The following is a 22,504-nucleotide window of genomic DNA, read 5'->3' on the forward strand; positions in this document are numbered from 1 at the left end:
TAAGTCCCTTTGTGGAAAGACCTGAATCTCCTTCAGGAATGTCAACTCTTTCCTCCAGGAGTCTATTGGAATTGGATGTAGTCAGATTAGTGGATCAGCTCTTGGCACCCAGAGGCCTCCCTGCACGCTCTTGGATCTCCCTTCCTCCCGGAGCCGAGGCATACTCTCCCAGGACTACTACATATATTCTTCCTTCAACCTTTCACCAGATCTTGAAGCCCATTGCTTCAATGCTGCCAGTGCCAACTGCCTCGGTACTGATGGTGGATCTCACCTCTGTGCTAGAATCTACTCTGTGGTCTTTGGCTCTTTCAAAACCGTCGCACACACAGGACCGTGATTTGGCTGCCAGTTCCGGGATCCTTGGATTGGCTTTGATTTTTTTTCTACAGTGCAGTTTGTGGCTCTTGGTACCATGGTAGTTTCAAGTCCTCTCTTGGCTCCTACTCTGGGGGGGGGGGGGTGAATCGTCAGAGCAGGGTGTGACCCTGGTTCCGAGGTTGTCTTTCTTGGTTCTGGGCTCCCATCCCTCTTCGGGTGGGCCTGCCTTCCAGATTATGGAGAGAGCTTTAGCCTCAGCAGGCTTCCAGTTGGTTCAATCCCCATTGGAGTGCCATATTTTTGTTCCCTCTGGTTTGCAGCTGCCACAATCTGCTACATCTGGACAGTGGGCACAAGGGGAGCAAGACACCCAAGTTTAGGGCCCCCCCTCTTCAAAGTCCTCCTCAGAACTTCCTCCTGATGAGCCACCCTGTAAGAGGTCATGCAAGAAGAAGCACCTAGATTCTCCAGAGGAATCAGTCACTGATGATATAGATTACGATGAAGGGGAAGGGTCCCCACGGTCACCCCCATCCTGGAAATATTAAAACAGAGTGGTGACTGGACACCCTAAAACCGTCCTCTGAGGAATCTGTTTTCTTGCATGCTTTTCGTGCCCATCCATCAACTTCTTGGTGACCCCACCCGCTGACAAACTAATTAAGTTGATCGTTCAGTATGAGTGGAAGGCTCCTGACACCATAGAGCCTTTTCCCGGGATACCAGGCAAGATTCTTTCAGACCCAGAGGATCAGCCCCATTGGGCTAAGGGTCTAGCAATGGAGGCCATGGTAGTGGTGGTGGACGCCACCAAAAAGGAACTCAGCAAAGAGAGTTCAACTCTCCATCTTGCTAACCGAGAGCCTTAGATGATGGACAGAGTCAGGAAGCAGGTCTTTGCTTCAATGACCTTTGCTGTTCGGTACTTGAACTTCTTGACACATTTTGCTAGACCCCAAGCTTTCAGACACCCTGGCAGGAGCAGTGTCTGATGAGATTTGAGATAAGGTTGCCTCTCAGCTTGCCACCCTGGAGTCTATCTCGAATTTGTCTATGTGGCTTATTACGCATACAGTCAAAGGGATGTCTAGAGCAGTGGGTACAGGCTTTGCCATTAGGTGCTACACCTGGATGCACTTGTGTGATTTTGCGGACCCCTTCAAGTCTTCCTTTGTCAGTGCTCCTGTTGATGCTACTTCATTGTTTGGCCCAAAAGTGAGAGACATGTTAGCCAGGTGTGAAAAGGATGGAAAGACCCTTTCTGTTGTGGGAGCGTGCATTCTTCCACTCCAGAGCGACCTTACTCTAAGAATCAGAGGAGTGGAAAAATGTGGTTCAAAAAGACCCAAGAGCCTTTTTGGGACACACGTGGTGAGTATTCACCCCACGGCAGAGGGGGAACTCTACTGGAAGATGGCCCTCCCATGGCAGAGGACGTCCACGTAACCAGGGTTCCAGTGATTCCTTTTCTGGACAACCCTACCAGCGCTTCTGAGCGGAAGCCCGATTGCTTACCTCTGGAAGCAGACGGGGGAAGATTTTCTCTACACTTTTCAGCCTGGCTCACAATAACATCAGATTCCTGGGTGCAGACAATAATCACCAGAGGTTACCGCATTCCCTTCAATCTTTTCCCCAAACCTCAATGGTGAATCCCCGATGTTCCACCCAGTCAGAAGGATCTAGCAGCACTAGAAATTCAAAAGCTGCTTCAAAGAGTCATCCAAACAGTCCCACCAGACCAGATGGGATCCACGTTCTACTCAAGATTCTTTTTAGTGCCAAAAAAGACAGGGCACTGGAAGTCGATCTTGGATCTTAGCCTATTAACAAATTTGTACAACAGACAAAATTCCAGATGGTCACGGTACAGTCCATTTTTCCTTTCCTGTTGACGGATGATTGGATGTACTCTATAGATCTTCAGGATGCATATTACCACATAAAAATGGACAAGCACTCCAGAAGTTATCTCCACTTCCTGCTAGGATCCAATCATTACCAGTTTAGAGCACTGCCCTTTCGGTCTCACCACAGCCCCCAGGGTGTTCACCAAATGTATTGCAGTTGTAGCAGCTCATTTGAGACTACAAGGATTCTGTGTGTTTCCATATCTAGACGATTGGCTCCTCACCACCCCCTCCAGGCATCTGCTGCTTTGTTCCATAGACTCTGTTCTGTATCTTGCCGAAACCTTAGGCAGTTCAGTCAGCAAAGATAAATCACAACTATCTCCCATGCAGGACCTGGAATTCATCAGAGCAAGGCTAAATACAATATCCTGTGTAGCCTCCCTTCCTTACCATAGATTATTAAAGCTAAGATCGCAAGTTCAAATGATAGTCTCCCAAGATGAAGTTCCTGCTCACCTGGTACAACAACTTCTCAGATCCATGGCAGCAACAATAACATAAGATGTTCTTCATGTTTCACTGTTGCAGTCATCACCTGTGGGTTATCCCTGCTGTGGTAGCCCTTGGCAGGCCTGAATACCAGAGTCAATGTTTTTCGGCATTGGCTGCTGTTGCTTGTTGACTGACATCAGGTCGTTCAGTGCTATAAAGCAAGGCAGCCGATGCCTTTACACCAGTCTTTCTTGCCATGGAGCCCATAGCAGAAACAGTTTGCAAGTGTGCTGGTCAGTCACTACCAGAGTTTGAATTACAGCTGAAAATGTCTAAAGCTACGTACCACATTGGGATCCTTTTTTCTTGCACTAACCGATGTCCAAAAAAGTTAACAATTGTCTTGTCTGTGGAAAGCAGATCCCACATCAAGACTTCATTCATACTGTGTCACTTGTTTGGGCCCAGACCACAACGTCCCACATTGCCGGTTCTGTGCCCTCTTTAACGCGAGATCCATTCATTGTAGAGCTCTTATTGTAGACAGGTATTTGTCTTCCATCTCCATATTCCGAAATGGTGTTTGTCAGCCAACAGTCCGTAGATATTCCAAAAAAAGTAGAGATAACAATGGAGACAGACCACACAAGGCTAAGCCTTCTGACGACGCTACCGCTAAGCAGGTTGTCAGTTCTCTGGAATTCAGTGAGGCGCTTTCGCAGCCCTTGATGCCCGATATGATATCTACGCAGGGCTCTGCCGAGAACCTTTTAGAGTCCGGTATGCCGCAGAAATCTTCTTAGTCTTCCGAGCATTTGGTTGTCTCTGCCTCGGTTGGGTCTGAAGATGCGAAGCGGGCACCATATTTCGAGGAGGCCTTTCGCATTACCAACACACCATCCCAAAGGGCCTTCCTATCCCCAGAAAAGCAGAGCTTTCTGCCTCTCTACTTTACCCAGCTGGCTTCCAGAAGTCACCTCATGGAGAGGAAGTTCCTGCAAGCCTTTGGGTACATGGCATCTTGCATCCTTCTAATTTCTCTGGCCAGGCTTCACATGAGAAAACTTCAGTAGTATCTGAAGAACCTTTGGTGCCAGAACTCTCAGCCTCTAGAGATCTCTTTCCCTCTGATCCGCTATATAAGGGCCGATTTTCTCAGGTGGGCAGGGGCCTGTGCCAAGAACAAGGGTCGTCCCTTCATCCTCTGCCCTACCGGGCAGACCACCACCGACACCTCAGACATTGCTTGGGGCACTCACCTAGCAGGCAGGTGCACCCAAGGTCTTTGGGATGCCCAGCACCTTCCCTTACATATCAACCAGAAGGAAATGATGGCAGTACAAAAGGCTCCGACATCCTTCAAACCCCATCTCAGGCCTGGGGTGGTTCTTATAAAAACAGACAACACCACAGTAATGTGGTACATCAACAAACAGGGAGCTACCCAGTCTTACCCTCTGTGCAGGCTAGCTGTGAACCTCTGGCTGACAGCCTCCTCTATGGGATTACACCTAATAGCCCAATACGTACCAGGGATCAACAATACCCTGGCAGACCACTTAAGCAGAAACTTACTGGACCCCCACAAATGGCAGCTCCACAGAAAATTCTTTATGCAAGTTACTCAGGAGTGGGGAACTCTGGAGGTGGATCTCTTTGCTTCGCACCTCAACCACCAGGTAAAAAAAAAAAAAATGTACCAGGGAGTATCACCACCTAGCATGGAAGATGGATGCCTTGACCTTCCCCTGGAATTCTCTCTTTGTGTGCACATTCCCTCCTCTACCTCTTATTCCCAAGGTACTGAACAAGATAAGGTAGGAGGGACCAAAGGCCATCCTCATAGCTCCAGATTGGCCCAGACAGCATTGGTACCCCTTACTGCGCAGCCTGACATCACAGCTTCCCAGGCAGCTTCCCCTAATCTCGGACCTCTTGACTCGGGGGAGGGGGGGGTGGATGCTGCACCCAGACTTGCAGACTCTCAAACTGTCAACATGACTAATACTCTAAAAGCAAACAAGTCCTAGATATTATCACAGAGGCCAGAAGGTCGAGCACCAGAAAATCTTACGCCAGGAAATGGAAAAGTTTCTGCTCCTGGAGCCAATCCAGAGGGGGCAATTCCTCACAACCTTCCATCCCTCTTATCCTGGACTATCTAGCGGAGTTACTCAACAGTGGCTTCTCCTTCTCTTCTATTAAAATCCACGCCTCATCCATTTCAGCTCATTTCAATACAGGCCAGCCCCTGTTCTCACATCCTTTGATTAAACAATTCCTCAGAGGGGCTTCTAATATCAGACCTCCCAGAAGGCCACTCACGCCAACCTTTGACCTGAATTATGTTTTGGAAAAACTAACCTTACCACCCTTCGAACCTGCTGCTTCAGCAGAACTGAAATACCTTTCCTGGAAGACTGCTTTCCTGCTAGCTATCACCTCATCTAGAAGGGTATCAGAACTTCAGGCACTGATGGCCATTGAGCCCTTCATCATTTTCCATGCAGACAGGGTCTCCTTGAGGACTAACCCTTCCTTCATGCCCAAGGTGGTATCTAATGTGACTGTCAACCAGGCCATACATCTACCCACCTTCTTCCCTAACCCTCAAAACAAGGGGGGAAAGAATTCTGCACTCACTAGAAGCACACCGACAGCTCAGATACTACTTGGCCCGTCCTAAACCCTTCAGGAAAACAGACCAACTTATTGTCACCTTTGCCCCAGGGGCAGAGGGGAACCCCATTTCCAAGCAAGCCATTTCCAAATGGATATCGCACTGAATCCATTTCTGCTACAGATTACATGGGAAACCATCCCCTAAGTCTATTCATACCCATTCCATTAGGGTAGCTTCCACTTCCACAGCATTCCTCAGAGGAATTCCCACCAGGGACATATTGGAAGCTGCCACCTGGACTTCTGTCCATACCTTTACAAAGCATTACCACCTATCTCTTTTTTCTCTAAGGATAGGGCAGGGTTTGCCTCTGCAGTTCTGCAGGGCATGCTTACCCATGCCTAGGTCTCTAACTAATCCTTCCACCGCTCACCTCAGCTTTGGGAATCCTCTCACAGGTGATGACTGCAACAGTTAAACACGAAGAACATAATACAGTTGTATAAACTTACCATAAATGTAGATGTTCGAGTGTATTCATTGTTGCAGTCCTGGATTATGTTCGTGTTTCACTGTTGCAGTCATCACATTTGGGTTATCTGTTTGCAGTAGCCCTCAGTCGGCCTGATTAACAAAGTCTTGGGTCCTGCGTCCGGTTGCTGTCCCTTCTTCCGTGACATCAGGTCGTCAGGGGTATAAAACATGCAGCCGATGCCATTACATCAGTCTTTCTTGCCGTGCGGTGCCCGAAGCAGAAGCAGTTCACAAGTACTGGTCCGCCGACTCCTGAAATTTTTGTTTTCGAGTTTCAGAACCAAAGTCTTCAACTAAAGCTAAGTACCCCATTGGGGAAACTTTTTCTTGCTCTTAACTGATGTCAGTAAAAGTAAATAATTGCATTACTTGTGGAAAGCAAATACCTCATAAAGATTTTCATTCGTACTGTATTCCTTGTCTAGGCCCGACCATGACGTACCTTGCTGTCGGTTTTGTGCCTTATTTAAACCACGAACTGTCCGTCATCGGTATATTTTCACTTCTAAATATTTTGGTGCTCGGTTCAATTATACTGATATGTCTTCAGTAAGCCATCCGACTACTGACATTCCGAAAAAAACTCAAAAATAAAGACAGAGACAGGCCACCTAGGTCCAAAGCTCCCGACGACGCTTCTCCTAAGCCGTTCGCCAGTACTCTGTGAGGCGCTTTCGCAGCCCCTAATACCCACTATTTCAGATTTGCAGGCCTCTACTGAGATCCATTCGAAGTCCGGTATGCCGCGAGATGCTTCAGTTGCGGAATCTGCGGATATCTCTACCTTGGAAGGATCCTGAGCCGCTGTGCAGGCACAGGCTTCTGAGGGTGTATTCAGGTCTACTGACTTGCGTATTAAACCAACGCCATCTTCTTCTTCAAGGCCTAAAACTCGTACCATGCCTAGAAAACTGATGCCCAGACCACATGGTCAAGCCTCTATACCTAAAAAACAAATGATAAGAATGGCTGAAGACCGTATTACTTTAATCAGGGGAAGCCAGCCTTCCCCCTCAGAGACCTAGGACTGAGTATGCTTATGATACTTCTGACCAGGATTCTGAATTTTCTGTTTCCTCTGATGACCAGGATTTACCCTTATCTACCTGTGAGGATTCTGATGCTGAGGACTCTATTCCCTCTGCTCCCCCACCAGAGGATTTCTCTTTTGGTGAAACCTTGCATACTCTCTGGGAGCATTTCATTGGGAAGGTCAGGATTTCTCTGATTCTAAAAAGAGCTTAGGGATTTCTTACTTCTGCCCCAGCACAGGCCTTTAGCCATTCCTCCTGTACTAGACATTGTTGATGATGCCTTTTTGGAATCTAGCTTGGCCATTAACTCTTTACCTCCTGCTCCCAGAAAACCTGACAGATATTACAGGGTCCCTGACTCTCACAAGATCCTTTTTAAAAATCCTACTGCGGATCCTGAGACCATTTCACAGGGACCCAAGGGTATTAAAGCTACTACTGCCAAAAATCCTACCCCCTCTAATAGAGTCTCCAGGGCGCAGGGTAGATGGGGTAAAAAGGTATACACTTCTGCAACTTTGGCCATTAGGGCCTTAAACTGCCAGTTTCATATGTTAAAGTATCAACAGCATATTATTGGCTTGGTAAAACAGAAAATTATGTTGATTCCTGATTGTGCTGAAAATAAGGATTTACAGGATTTATTGCACTCATTTGAACAAGTTGGAAAACATATTTTGCAATGTGGTTTTGATTCACTAGAGGCATCTTGCAGGGCTGCTGTAACTGGGTCTGTACTTAGAAGGCATGCTTGGCTTAAGGAGCAATCCTTGCCAGATCATGTTAAAGCGAAATTACCGGATGCTCCCTTAAACCAGGACTGCCTGTTTGGCAACAAGGCAGAAGAAGTTCTTAAAAAGATGGAGGAAAAAGCAAAATCTATGCAAACTGTTAAAGATTTTTTACAAGTACAACCTCCAAGGTTTAGTAGGCATTGGCCTTCCAAGAATTGGTCCTTTCATGCCTCTTCCAAACCTTCTCAGTCCAAACCCAGATCTAGCAGAGCTCCCAGGCTTCAGTCCCTGGGTACGCACAGGACTAAGCAGTGGGGGGCCTCCACTTCCAAATCTGTGAGTAATAAAACTCTCCCCTATGGTAAACTGTCTCAATGACTTATTTTTAAAACTTCCAAGCACTTCTCAACTAACTGGGGGGAAAGACTGCTCTTCATGCGAAGAACTGGTAACTCATTACCCAGGACAAATGGGTTTTAAATATAGTGTCCCAGGGATACAGATTTCACTTCCACACATTACCAACACCAAGCGGATGGCCAGATCTACCCCCAAATCAGTGGGCAGAGGCCCAAAAGCAAGTACTTTCTCTCTTAAACATGGGGGCTATTCAGTTGGTACCAGAAGAGAAAAAGGGACAAGGTTTCTACTCGAGACTTTTCCTGGTACCCAGAAAAGACAGTTCATTGTGTCCTATCCTGGACCTGTCTACTCTAAACACCTTTCTGGTGATTCCAAAATTCAAGATGCTGACTCTTTACCAGTTGCTCCCTATGCTAGGCAAAGATGCCTAGTTGGCAACACTAGATTTAAAGGAAGTATACCTGCACATCCCAATCAGGGTATCTTGCAGAAGATACCTATGCTTCAAAGCAGGCTACACTGCCCTTAGGCTTATCTACTGTGCCCAGGGTATTCACAAAGTGCCTAGCTCCAGTCATTGCATTTTGCAGGCAAAGAAATATTCAAATATACCCATACCTGGACGATTGTTTAATTCAGGCAGAAAGCCAGGACATACTTTTGAATCATCTGGCCTTTGTAAAAAGGGTACTAACTTCTCTGGGGTACACTATAAACGAAAACAAATCACACCTGGTACCCTTTCTACAAATTATATTTCTGGGAGCAAGCGTGACTACAACTTCCCAGATGGCTTTCCTCACGCCAGAGAAACAAATTCATTTGACAACCTACTTCAAACAAGTGGCCACAAAATCCCTGCTATCTGCAAGGCAAATACTACAAGCCTTGGGGTTTATGGCCTCCTGCATTCTTCTAATTCCATATGCAAGACTGCATATGAGGAAACTGCAGTGGTATCTAAAAAGCCTATGGTGTTAACATTCTCAGGATCGAGAAACAATGATTCCTATCATACCTTGCCTAGAGTTTCCCAAAACAAGGGACTACCATTCACACTACCCGCTGCCGCGCAAACCCTAACAACAGACGCATCAGACTATGCATGGGGGGCTCACCTGGCAGGGAAGTGCATTCAGGGCAAATGGAACCCATGTCAAATGCACCTGCATATCAATCAAAAAGAAATGTTAGCTGTACAGAATGCTCTGACAGCCTTCAAGGACCACATTCTTCCAGGACAATTAATGGTAAAGATGGACAACACCACTGTTATGTGGTACATAAACAAGCAGAGAGGTACACATTCTTACCCCCTCTGCAGACTAACCATGGCATTGTGGAACACAGCCCTGAGCTACCAAGTGCATCTACAGGCTCAATTCCTGCCAGGAAAACAAAATACACTGGCAGACGAACTAAGCAGAAACCTCATGGACCCACACGAGTGGAAACTGGAACCAATGTTTTTCAACATGTTGACAAGCAAATGGGGGAGCCCAGATATAGACCTGTTTGCCTCCCCCCAGAACTATCAATTGGGCAAATTTTGCACAAGGACTCCCCACAAATAAGCTTGGAAAGTGGATGCTCTGTCCTTCAGCTGGAAAAACCTATCAGTTTATGCTTTTCCTCCACTGCCTCTGCTCTCCAAAGTACTACTAAAGATCAAACGAGACAAACCAAGGATGATTTTGATTGCACCAGACTGGCCACGCCAACACTGGTACCCCCTCTTGCGCAGTGTGTCACTATTGGCCCCATGGCACCTGCCTCAGACTCTTAACCTATTGTCTCAGCAGGAGAACCAGATCCTGCACCCTCAGCATCAAACACTGACCCTAGCAGCCTGGCTAATTACCTAATCTCTCTTTTACCTTCCCTCAGTAAACCAGTGATGGATATCATTTTAGAGGCAAGGAGGCCTAGTACTAGAAAATCTTATGCTGAAAAATGGAAAAGATTCTGTGCCTGGAACCAATCTCAAGGGATGAGCACAGCAGTGCCCAATTTACCTCAGATTTTACAATACTTAACTGAAATGCTTCACAAGGGCCTGTCTTTCTCCTCCATCAAAATTCATGCCTCAGCCATTTCAGCTCATTATAGCACAGAACCTCCCCTCTTCTGTCATCCACTGCTCAAGCAGTTCCTCAGAGGGGCCAAAAATTTACAACCACCCAGGAGAGCTCCAACTCCAGCCTGGGACCTTAACTTTGTATTGGAAAAACTCACTCTTCCTCCTTTTGAGCCAGCTGCCACTGCAGACTTAAAATTTCTTTCTTGGAAAACAGCTTTCCTTTTAGCAATCACTTCAGCAAGGAGGGTATCTGAATTACAGGCCATCATGGCAGTGGAGCCTTTCATCATCTTTCATGCGGACAGGGCGTCTCTCAGGACCAATCCCTCCTTCATGCCCAAGGTGTGGTATCCAGTATGGCCCTCAATCATTCCATTCAGTTGCCAACCTTCTTTCCTAATCCACAGAACAAAGGGGAACGGATACTGCACTCCTTAGATGTGCAAAGACAACTTAGTTTCTACTTGGACAGGACTAAACCTCAAAGGAAATCTGACCAACTGCTGGTGGCATTTGCTGCAGGGGCAGAGGGGAAGGCTATTTCAAAGCAAACCATTTCCAAATGGATAGGCCATTGCATTCATTTCTGCTACAAGCACCATGGAAAACCTATCCCCCAGGGGATTAGACCCCACTCAACCAGGGCTGCATCTACCTCTACAGCCTTTCTCAGAGTCGTCCCTACCAGGAACATCCTAGAAGCTGCTACTTGGAGTTCTGTACATACTTTCACCAAGCATTAACATCTGCCAATTTTCTCTAAATCCAGAGCTGGCTTTGCCACTGCAGTCTTGCAGGGCCTTGTAGCTGGTTGTAATGCTATCTAAATCCCTCCTCCCATCCTTAGCTTTGGGAATCTACCCAAATGTGATGACTGCAACAGTGAAACACGAAGAACATAGTACAGTTGTGTACACTTACCGTAAATGTAGATGTTCTGAGTGTATTCACTGTTGCAGTCCTGGTTACCCTCCCTCCAGCCCCCTGACTTCTTTTGGCTGTACCTCTACTCTACTTTACTATGCTTAAAAGCTTTTTGGTGTATTTGCTTTTTTGTTGGCGGTATAACCTTGTATATTTATAGATTTAATTGCTTCTTATTTGGGAGCACCTGACATTTGGGGCAAGAAAAACTGATGTAATCGCGTCATCTGCATGTTTTATACCCCTGACGACCTGACATCACAGAAGAAGGGACATCAACCGACGCAAGACCCAAGACGTTGTTAATCAGGCCGACTGAGGGCTACTGCAAGCAAATAACCCAAATGCGATGACTGGAACAGTGAATACACATGAACATCTACATTTATGGTAAGTGTACACAACCGTATTTTTCCCTCCCTCCTTCCCCCTTATATCCTCTTTCCTTAGGGAGACATAAGCTTCTTACGGTGACTTTTAGCCACCAGGACCACTTTACCATATTTTCTTGGGCTTCTGACTGGTTAGGGAAAATAAAACTGATGTAATGGCGTCTGCTGCCTTGCTTTATAGCACTGGCGACCTGATGTCAGTCAACAAGCGACAGCAGCTGACGCAGAAAAACATTGACTCTGGTATTCAGACCAACCGAGGGCTACCACAGCAGGGATAACCAACAGGTGATGACTGCAACAGTGAATACACTTGAACATCTACATTTGTGGTATGTGTACAAAACTGTACTTTCCCGTAGTGAGGTATCACATGAGGCTGCTTCAATGGCTATTAGCATCGCAATGGTTACTTCTAACACACCCCATGTCCCATCCAATCTTAATAACAAATCGCTGCAAGAAGGATTTATTTTGGTGGATGAAGCCAGAAGAAAATTTATGGAGTCTGTCTTTCTTCCCCTCTCACCCCAAGGCCGTAGTGACAACGGATGCTTCCCAAATAAAGGGGGGGGGCATTTTCTGGGGAATACTATCTAAGGCACTTGGTCTCCACAAGAGGCCAATTTGCACATCATTGTCCTGGAGCTGTGGGCAGTGCTTTTAGCATTCAAGCATTTCAGTCTGCCCTTCCGTCATGGACAACTGCTGTCCAATCAGACAACATGTCTGTAGTCTGGTATATCAACAAACAAGGGGAACCAGATCCTACGTCTGTGTCGGGAAGCCCTAAGAATGTGGCAATGGGCAGTTTCCTCCAACCGCTTTCTAATAACAACACATATCCCATGGAACTCCAACGTGATTGCAGACAAACTAATCAGGTGTATCCTACCTCATGAGAGATCTCTCAAGCCCAACGTAGTGACGAAAATCTTTTGTTGATGGCGTCAGCCTTGCTGTGACCTGTTTGCCTCTCCCATAAACCACAAATGCAGCAGCTACTTTGCCCTAGTCCCCCCTCGCAGGGAGTTACGAAGCGATGCACTTCTTCACGATTGGCCCCCAGGACTTCTGTATGTTTTTCCCCCAATTCCACTAATTTCCCAGTTTCTGAGGAAAGCCCAGTGGTTGAGAAGCAAAGTGATTCTCATTGCACTTTACTGGCCTAGCAAGTCTGGTTTCCCTTTCTTTGGTCTCACCGCCTGTGAATTCTGGATCAAATTCTGGATCTTCTGTGTCACCCTCAGGGCTTGGTGCATCCCAACCTACCTTAAACATCTCAAGCTGACGGCTTGGTTTCTCCAATTTAAGCAATTGCCAGGCAAAACAACTTGTCCTCCCTAGTGCAGAAGATACTTCTGGCTTCACAGAAACCGCCCATCAGGAAAATTTACCTAAACAAATGGAAAAGATTTTCCATTTGGTCGAATACAGACGGCACTGATGCTTTCTCAGCATCAGTTGATAAGGTCCTGGAATACTTAGACACCTTATTTCATTTGGAAGCCTCAACGTCTACAATTAGGGTTCATCTAGCTGCCATTTTGAATTTTCATAACAGTTTTGATGATCATTCATTGATGTCCCATTGTCTTTGCAAAACCTTTCTAAAAGGCACTCAGCATTTGAAACCCCCCTTTCAAAGATCCGGTAGCACCTTGGGATTTGACATTTGTCTTAAGATGCCTAGTTCATTAGCCCTTTGAGCCGGGAGGCACTCATGACCTCAAGTTTTTATCCTAGAAGATTTTATTCCTAGTAGCTATCATGTCTGCTAGGAGATTTTCAGAGTTACAGACTGTGTGTGTGAATCACCCGTATATCATCTTCCACAAAGGAGGAGTATCACTCAGAACTAATCCCTCCTCCGTCATAAAGTGGTATCAGAGTCCAATATCAAGCAGACCATAGACGTAACAGTTTTCTTTCTAAATTTTTCAAAGGAGAGCACTGCTTGCATATGTTGGACATCCACAGACAATTACATTTATACTTACAACAAAAGCCTGTAGAAAATCAGGCCAACTATTTTTATCCTTTTCAGGTACCAGATTGGGAAAACTGGTTTCAAAGGTCACCTTGTCCAAATGGTTAAGAGACTGCATTACCTTTATATACAGTCAGAATTAACTCAAACTTCCAACAAAGGTTAGAGCTCATTCTATGAGATCTGTCTCCACTTCAGCGTTTTCCATTCCAGAGCTACTAACAAACTAAAACAATGAGTAAAAAAGTCATACAGAAAAACAATTGGTTAAAAACACACAAAAGAACAATCTGGCAAAGCTAGACTTAACACTGTGTGATACCTTAAACCTCTTGTATCAGAGGCAATGTGGGGTGTATGCAAATCACCCTTTAAGGATATCCAGTGTTTCAGCTAAGTGGCAGTTTTGGATGTCCCTGACTTTTTCTTTTACTTTTAAGTCTAGTTATGGACAATGTCAGGGCAACAAAGCCAAACACCTCTAGCTGTGGACATGCATGTTTCTGCCTTCTTATGACATCATCAGCATAGCATAAGAGGAATGTTTTGACTTTTGGAAACACAGGGTTTCATATCCAACTGATATTCATAAACATTAGGGTGTCTACAAAATATCCCAACTAACAAACTAAAACAACGAGTGAAAAGGTCACACAGAAAAAACAATTGCTTAAGATATCACACAGTGTTAAGTCTAGCTTTGCCTGATTTTTCTTTTTGTGTTTTTAGACTGGTACATCAGCAAACAAGGAGGTTATAGGTCACATTAAAAGTGGGAAAAGTTTTGAAATGATTTATTGTGGTCTCATTTTTTATATCACAAAAACCTGGCATTTTAACAGGGGTGTGTAAACTTTTTATATCTACTGTACTTACCATAATTTGGCATCTGTGTCGTCCATTTTTATTCTTCGTCACCTTCCCTCCCAACCATTCCCCGGCCCTGTCACTCCTAGAAGGATCTTTGGATGATATTGGAACCATTGTGTTCCTGGTTTGAGCCTCGGCCTTTTTCTCGTGTCTGTTCTGTCTCTATAACACAGTGGGTACTAAGGCAGCAAACTTAATCTGAGGAGTTGGGGATGGGGCAGAGCATTGTGGGTAGAGGGAGGACCTCGAGATTCAAATCCAAAGTCTTGTAAATGTAGCCGGGTTGGATCCTAGATCCATTCATGAGGAAGAATGAAAATGGACAACACAGATACCAAGTTATAGTAAGTACATAACTTCCAATTTAATAAATAATAAAAATGTCTCTGATTATTTCTGGATTTGTTCCAAATTCTGGAGGTAATAAGTAAAGAGCTGTGATTTGTGCTAATCTGCTTGGGAAAAGTGTGACTTCTCATCTCAGCCTTGTTCTGCTGTGTTCCCCCTTCATGATTGACTGGGTGTGGCCTTTCATCCCCTCCCCTGCTTTCTATTTTTTGAAAAGGCATGACTGTTCTCATCAAAGATGAATTATTTTAATATAGAGATAAAATGTAGTGATAACAGGGCTTTTATGTCAGACAGGTTGCATCAACTGCACATGTTGTAACAGCTCTCCTGTTTTGCTGCAAAACCTTTGAGAGTATTTCTTACTGTGGTCCTGTGGTCCATTCTGCTGCTGTATTCTTATTGTTTTGTTACTTTCAGATGTTCCACTTCGTCAGGTCTTAGGAGAAGAGTGTGTTGCTTTCTTGTTAAATTGGAGAGAGAATGAATATTTAACACTGCAGGTTCCTGCATCATTGACCCAGAGCAACCCTTATGTAAAGGTATGTGGTATAACAGCATTCAGAATATTAACATTGTATGCTCTATTATTTCATCTCGGTTGACAGCTTCTTCAGTGTTTGCTGGGCAATATTTCAGTTTAGAGCGCACTGTCTTGCAGAGTGGATCACATCATGTCATACCACCCCATCTGTCAGACACAGTCATGTGATGTTTCCACCCACGTAAGTGAATGACCTCTAGGGTTGCCACCTTTATAAATGCCCAAACAGAGGTACTTTTACTGTCTTGCCTCGTATTTTTTGCCCTGTCTGTCACTAAATGTTTGATTTCCTGGTAAATCACAAGGATAACTTGTGGGTTACAGTCGGGCAGTAATAGCACACCTCAGAGAGTCATACTTGTACTCATTCACAAAATGAATGCTGATGCAAAAGGAGATTTCCAAGTGAATGAAAACTGTCCACACTCAAGACGTTACATCTCAATGCTGGTTTGATATGCAAGTTGGCTGGAGGCACATAGTATGGCAAGTCGAATAAAGAAAGTTTGATCAGATGGATGGAATAGAGAAGCCTAAATAGCTGTAAAAGTTTAGGAAGTAACAGGGCTAGCAAGTGCATGTAATTTCATGTAATGAACCTAAGAGAGAGAATTTGGAGTGTATTGCAGTTTCTGAGAACAGCACTCTGGCAAACATCAAGTATTGAAGCACTTAGGAATGGGAGTCCAATTCCGTCAAGATACTAGAAGCTCTTGTGAAGCATTTTGAGGGTTAGCCGCCATGGACAGCATATACCTCTGTCACTCACTGGTGCCCTGAATTGCATTATGTTGTCACTCTATTGACCCTACCCACTTTGCACAACCAGGGGGAAGGTGCGCCCTAAACTGGTATATCACTGTTTGTTGCATTTCCTAGTAGTATTATTTTTTTTAAATACTCCAGGAACTCCATTTCATTTTTGGTTAATTAAAAATGTTTTACTGCATGGAATCTCAGTACCTCTAAAATTACAGCACATTTCAGCTGTTTTAAAACCTACTGAGTTCTTGGTTTCTGCATGATGTTCTTCGTGTTTCACTGTTGCAGTCATTACATTTGGGTAATCTGCTGGCAGGTTGCCCTCAGTCGGCCTGAATTCCAAAATCTTGGGTCCTGCATCGGTTGCTGTCTCCTCTTCCATGACGTCAGGTTGTCAGGGGTATAAAACAAGCAGCCGACGCCATTTTCTTTAGTCTTTCTTGCCGCTCTGTGCCCGAAGCAGAGGCATTTTGCAAGTGCCGGTTGGCCGACTACTGAAATATTCGAGTTTGAGTTTCAGAACCGAAGTCTTCACTAAAGCTAAGTACCCCATTGGGGAAACTTTTTTCTTGCTCCATACCGATGTCAGAAAAAGTTAATAATTATATTACTTGTGGGAAGCAAATACCTCATAAGGATTTCCATTTATACTGTATTCCTTGCCTAGGCCCTGATCACAACATGCCTGGTTGTTGGTTTTGTGCTAGATTTAACCAATGCACTATTAAGCGGCAGTATATTTTTGCCTCAAAGTATTTTGGAAACAGATTTAACTACCCAGAAATGTCGTCGGATAGCAATCCAACTACCGGAGTACATAAAAAACACAAAGAAAAGGACAGAGAGAGACAGTCGAGGTCCAAAACCGACAACGAAGCTTCTCCTAAGCCAGTTGCTGGTGCTCATTGAGGCACCTTCGCAGCCCCTGATACCTGCTACTTTTGAGTCGCAGGCCCCTACCGACACCCATGTGGAGTCCGGTATGCCGCGAGATACTCAAAGTATTGGACCCATGGATGTATCTCCCTCGGATGGGTCCGGAACCACTGAGCAGGCACTGGCTTCTGAGGGTGTTTTCAGGCCTCAACATTTGTATATCAAACCGACGACAGCTGCAAAACCAAAGACAAAAGCAACTTCTAAAACTAAAAAACTTACGCATGAGCCATGTGCACAGGCCTCTATGCCTAAAAAAACAGATGATCAAAATGTCCGAAGACCTTATTACCTTGATTAGGGGTTCCCATCCCCCTCCAGATAAGAGGCCTAGGCAAGACACTGATTATGAATCTTTAGATCAGGTTTCTATTTCTTCTGATTCCTCTTCTGATCAGGAATTATCTGTACCTCCCTATGAGGATTCTGATGCAGAGGAGTCTATAACCATCTGCATCACCTCCTGAGGATTATTCAATTGGAGAAACCTTGCATAGCTTGAGGGAGCATTTTCACTGGGAGAGTCAAAATTTCTCAGAATCAAAAAGAGGCTCAGGGATTTCCTTCTTCTTCCTCAGCACAGGCCTTTAGCCATACCCCCTGTTTTAGACATTGTGGATGATGTGTTTTCGGAGTCAAGCTTGACCCCTGACTCCTTACCTCCGTCTCCCAGCAAGCCTGACAGATGTTACAGGGTCCCTGACTCTCACAAATTTTTATTTAGAAACCCTGCTACTGATCCTGAAACTATTTCACAGGGTCCAAAGGGAGTTAAGGCCTCAACAGCAAAAAATCCTACCCCCTCTGACAGAGATTCAAGGGCACTGGATAGATGGGGAAAAAGGTTTATACATCTGCAACCTTGGCAATTAGGGCCTTAAACTGCCAGTTTCATATGCTCAAGTATCAACAACATGTTATGGGATTACTGAAACAGAAAATTATGTTGATTTCTGAATGTGCAGAAAATAAAGAATTGCATGCAGCTGAAAAGATTGGAAAGCATACTTTGCAATGTGGTTTTGATTCCTTAGAGGCCTCCTGAAGGGCCTCAGTTACTGGATCTGTGATTAGGAGGCATGCCTGGCTAAAGAAACAACATTTGCCTGATCATGTTAAAGCTAAATTACTAGATGCACCTTTACAGCATGATACTCTGTTTGGTATTAAGGCAGAAGAGGTTTTAAAGAAAATGGAAGACAAAGATAAGTCTATGCAAACTGTAAAAGACTTCTTAAAATGTCCAGCCACCAAGATTCAGTAGACACTGGTCTACTAAAAAGTGGTCCTTTCATGTGTCAGACAGAGCTCAAAGGGGCAAATCCAGACACCCTAAGGGTTCCAGATACTAGGCACAAGATTCATACAGGTCAAAGCAATGGGGTGCTTCTACATCCAAATCTGTAGGAGATAAAGTGCAAACCTACAGAAAACAGTCCCAATGACTTCTCTCTGGCTTCACCAAGCACAACTTTTGGCAGCACCCTTAGGGGGAAAATTAGCACTTTTTGCCCAAAATTGGCAGTTAATAACCCAGGACAAGTGGGTGCTAAACATAGTATCACAGGGATACAGATTCCATTTCCATACTCTGCCAATGGCAAACGGTTGGCCAGATCTGCCAAAAAATCAACTGGTAGAGGCACAGAAACAGGTTACATCCCTCATGGATATGGGGGCCATTCAGCCAGTACCAGAACAGGAAAAAGAACAAGTTTTTACTCAAGACTGTTCTTGGTACCCAGAAAGGACAAGGCCTGGTGGCTAATACTGGACTTATCAATTTTGAACACATACCTGGACATTCCAAAATTCAGAATGCTGACTTTGCAGCAGCTTCTGCCCATGCTGGGCAAGAATGCTTGGCTAGTGACATTAGACCTAAAAGAGGCATACCTGCATGTCCCAATAATGCAATCATGCAGAAGATACCTCAGATTCAAGGCTGGCTTGATGCATTACCAATTCTCTGCACTGCCCTTTGGCTTATCTACTGCACCCAGGGTGTTTACAAAGTGTCTGGCACCAGTAATTGCATTTTGCAGACAAAGAAGTATTCAGCTATATCCTTACTTGGACAACTGTCTCATTCAAGCAGAGAACAAGGACATTCTTCTTCAACACCTGGCGATTGTGAAAAGGCTTCTAACATGCCTAGGGTACAAAATAAACGAAAAGAAATCACTACGTGTACCCTCTCAAAAGATAACATTCCTGGGTGCAAGCTTGAATACAACTGCCCAGATGGCTTACCTCACGCCACACAAGCAAAGGCAACTGACTACTTAATTCAAACTGATGGCAACAAAAACCCAGTTATCTGCAAGACAAATTCTGCAGGTTTTGGGCTTCATGGCATCCTGCATCCTACTGATTCCATATGCAAGACTGCATATGAGGAAACTTCAGTGGTACCTAAAATGTTTATGGAGTCAACATTGTCACAGTCTGGGAACAATGATTCCTTTCATTCCCTGCCTACAACAGGGGTTTCTATGGTGGGCAAAGGCATGTCACCAAAACATGGAACGGGCCTTCACTCTACCCCCTGCCTGCCAAACCTTAACAACAGACGTATCAGATTATGCATGGGGGGCCCACATGGCGGGAAGATGCATTCAGGGCATATGGGCCCCAAAACAAATGCATCTACATATCAACCAGAAAGAGATGCTAGCTGTTCAAAATGCCCTGACAGCCTTCAAGGACTTACTTCATCCAGGACAACTACTGATAAAGACGGACAAGACCACGGTCATGTGGTATATAAAAAAGCAGGAGGGCACGCACTCATACCCCCTTTGCAGATTAGCCATGGCACTGTGGGACACAGCTTTGACTTACCAAATACATCTTCAAGCTCAATTCTTGCCAGGAAAACAAAATACTCTGGCAGACGATTTAAGCAGAAACCTTATGGATCCTCATGAGTGTAAACTAGATCCACAAGTCTTCAGCATGATAACAAAGAAACGGGGGAGCCCAGACATAGATCTATTTGCCTCCCCTCAAAATTATCAATTGGAAAGATTCTGCACAAGGACTTATCACAGACAAGCATGGAAAGTGGACGCCCTATCCTTCAGTTGGAAAAACCTATCAGTTTACGCCTTTCCTCCACTGCCTCTTTTTCCCAAGGTCCTCCTAAAAGTCAAACAAGAGAAACCAAAGATGATACTAATTTCCCCGGACTGGCCTTGCCATTACTGGTACCCAGTCCTAAGAAACTTGTCTCAATACCCAGCTTGGACCTTACCTCAAAGACCTCAACTACTGTCCCAACAAAACAATCAGATCCTGCACAATCAACTCCATACACTGAACCTGGCAGCATGGCTGATCATGTAGTTATACAAACAACACCTCTCAGTAAAGCTGTGATGGATGTCATTTTGGAAGCCAGAAGGCCTAGTACTAGAAAATCTTATGCTGATAAATGGAAGAGATTATATGCTTGTAATCAAGCACAAGGAACTGATACAGCAGAACCAAATATTTCTCAGATATTACAATACTTGACCGAGATGCTTGACAAAGGCCTATCTTTCTCATCAATCAAAATCCATCCCTCTGCCATTTCGGCTCATTACAATACAGAGCCACCAATCTTTTCTCATCTATTACTAAAGCAGTATCTCAGAGGAGCCAGAAATTTAAGGCCTCATAGAAGATCACCAATACCTGCATGGGACCTCAATTATGTGTTGGAAAAGCTCACCCTGCCTCCATTTGAACCAGCTGCTACTGCTGATATAAAGTTCTTATCATGGAAGACAGCTCTGCTACTAGCAATTACTTCAGCAAAAGAATTTCAGAGCTACAGGCCCTCATGGCTGTAGGGCCTTTTATCATATTTTACCCAGACAGGGTACAAATCCAACCTTTATGCCTAAGCTGGTTTCCAGTGTGGCTCTTAACCAAACTATTCATCTGCCAACCTTCTACCCAAATCTGCAGAACAAGGGGGGGAGAATTCTGCATTCCTTGGACGTACACAGACAGCTAAGATTCTACTTGAGCAGGACTAAAGCTCTAAGAAAAACTGAGCAATTACTAGTGACATATGCTGCAGGATCAGAAGGAAAGACTATTTCAAAATAGACTATTTCAAAGTGGATAAGCCACTGCATTCATTTTTGCTACTTACACCATGGTAAACCTGTGCCCAAGGGCATTAGTTCTCATTCCACCAGAGCTGCCTCTACTTCAGCAGCCTTTCTCAGAGGAGTACCAACCAAAGACATTCTAGAGGCTGCTGCTTGGAGTTCTGTTCACACCTTTACAAAGCATTGTCATTTGCCTCTCTAAGTCCAGGGCAGGCTTTGCCATTGCACTTCTGCAGGGCCTTATAGCCACACCTAATGCTGTTTAGCTCCAGCCTCCCAACCATATCTTTGGGATTCTACCCAAATGTAATGACTGCAACAGTGAAACACGAAGAACATAGTACAGTTGTGTACACTTACCATAAATGTAGATGTTCCAGTGTATTCACTGTTGCAGTCCAGGTTACCCGCCCGCCATCCCCCTTTCATTCTGGAGTTTATCTTTCCTTCTCTATCTTCTACAACCTATGTGGTGTGTTTGCTTGTAGATGAAGGTAAAGTTTATATTGATGCATGTATATATATTTTTGCTACCTTTTTGGGGGTACCTGACATCTGGGACAAGAAAAACTAAAGAAAATGGCGTTGGCTGCTTAGTTTATACTCCTGATGACCTGACGTCATGGAAGAGGAGACAGCAACCGACACAGGACCCAAGACTTTGGAATTCAGGGTGACTGAGGGCAACCTGCCAGCATATATTACCCAATTGTAATGACTGCAACAGTGAATACACTTGAACATCTACATTTATGGTAAGTGTACACAACTGTACTTTTTTGTTGTTTTTATCTGCCTTACTGCCGTTAGGATTAATGTGCTGTGTGTAACTGTTGCTGCTGGTGAATCTTGTGAAAGCTTGACGTTAGGTAACTGTTGCTCATTTATTGTTAAAATTTATAACTCTTAAGCAGATTGCAGTGTTTATGGCATGATGTTGTATCAAGGTTAAGCAGTGTGAACAGGCTATAAACTGGCGACTGTACTTTTGGGTGCTTATTAGCCTAGCAGTGGTCAGTGTGAGAGCTGAAAGCTGAGGAAAGAAAAGATAATGCAGTCATCCAAATCATTTCCAAGCAATGCAGCCTTGGTCCACATTGCCTAGCAACAGTGCAAATAAAACTATGCACTATTGTTTGTCTATATAACACTGCTTCATGACAGAAACTCCAAACTACAAAGAATGGGTGGCAGATACCAGGTGATCAGAACACGTAACAATTTTACGCCAGTCAGATGCACAGTAGGGGTACAAAGGCACACTTAACATAATAGTACAACATTATGCTAACATGGAACATAAGCTGGGCTGCACTCAGTAGTGGACTATAGTGTAACCTAAATGTTATATTCAAAACAAATGCACACTGTTTCCCCTTCAACACTAAGTGTTAATGACACTGTTACAATTGTTATTCTACATATCACAATACACAGTAATATAGCACAGCACCTGGGACACACTGTCTTAGGCATGTAGTGTTGGCGGGGGGCACTCCCGGGTTCAGTATGCAAATTTACGTATACTCTGATTTCTCTTCAGACTGCATAAATCTTTCACTTTTTACAAGTGCAGTATGCAAACCATAGCACTGACA

At 44.6% G+C, this 22,504-nt stretch overlaps 1 protein-coding gene across 1 annotated transcript in view; it reads left to right on the forward strand.

The window, feature by feature from the left end:
* LOC122797632 (integrator complex subunit 8-like) overlaps positions 1 to 22,504 on the forward strand; it is a 1,436,218-nt gene that overhangs the window by 643,645 nt on the left and 770,069 nt on the right. The window contains exon 11 of the mRNA XM_044066176.1: positions 14,979 to 15,100. Coding sequence (XP_043922111.1) covers positions 14,979 to 15,100 — 122 coding nt within the window. The remainder of the gene's footprint in view (positions 1 to 14,978; positions 15,101 to 22,504) is intronic.

This window comes from Protopterus annectens, chromosome 3.part1 (assembly GCF_019279795.1).
Source record: "Protopterus annectens isolate FY-2018-M chromosome 3.part1, PAN1.0, whole genome shotgun sequence".
NCBI classification, from domain to species: domain Eukaryota; kingdom Metazoa; phylum Chordata; order Ceratodontiformes; family Protopteridae; genus Protopterus; species Protopterus annectens.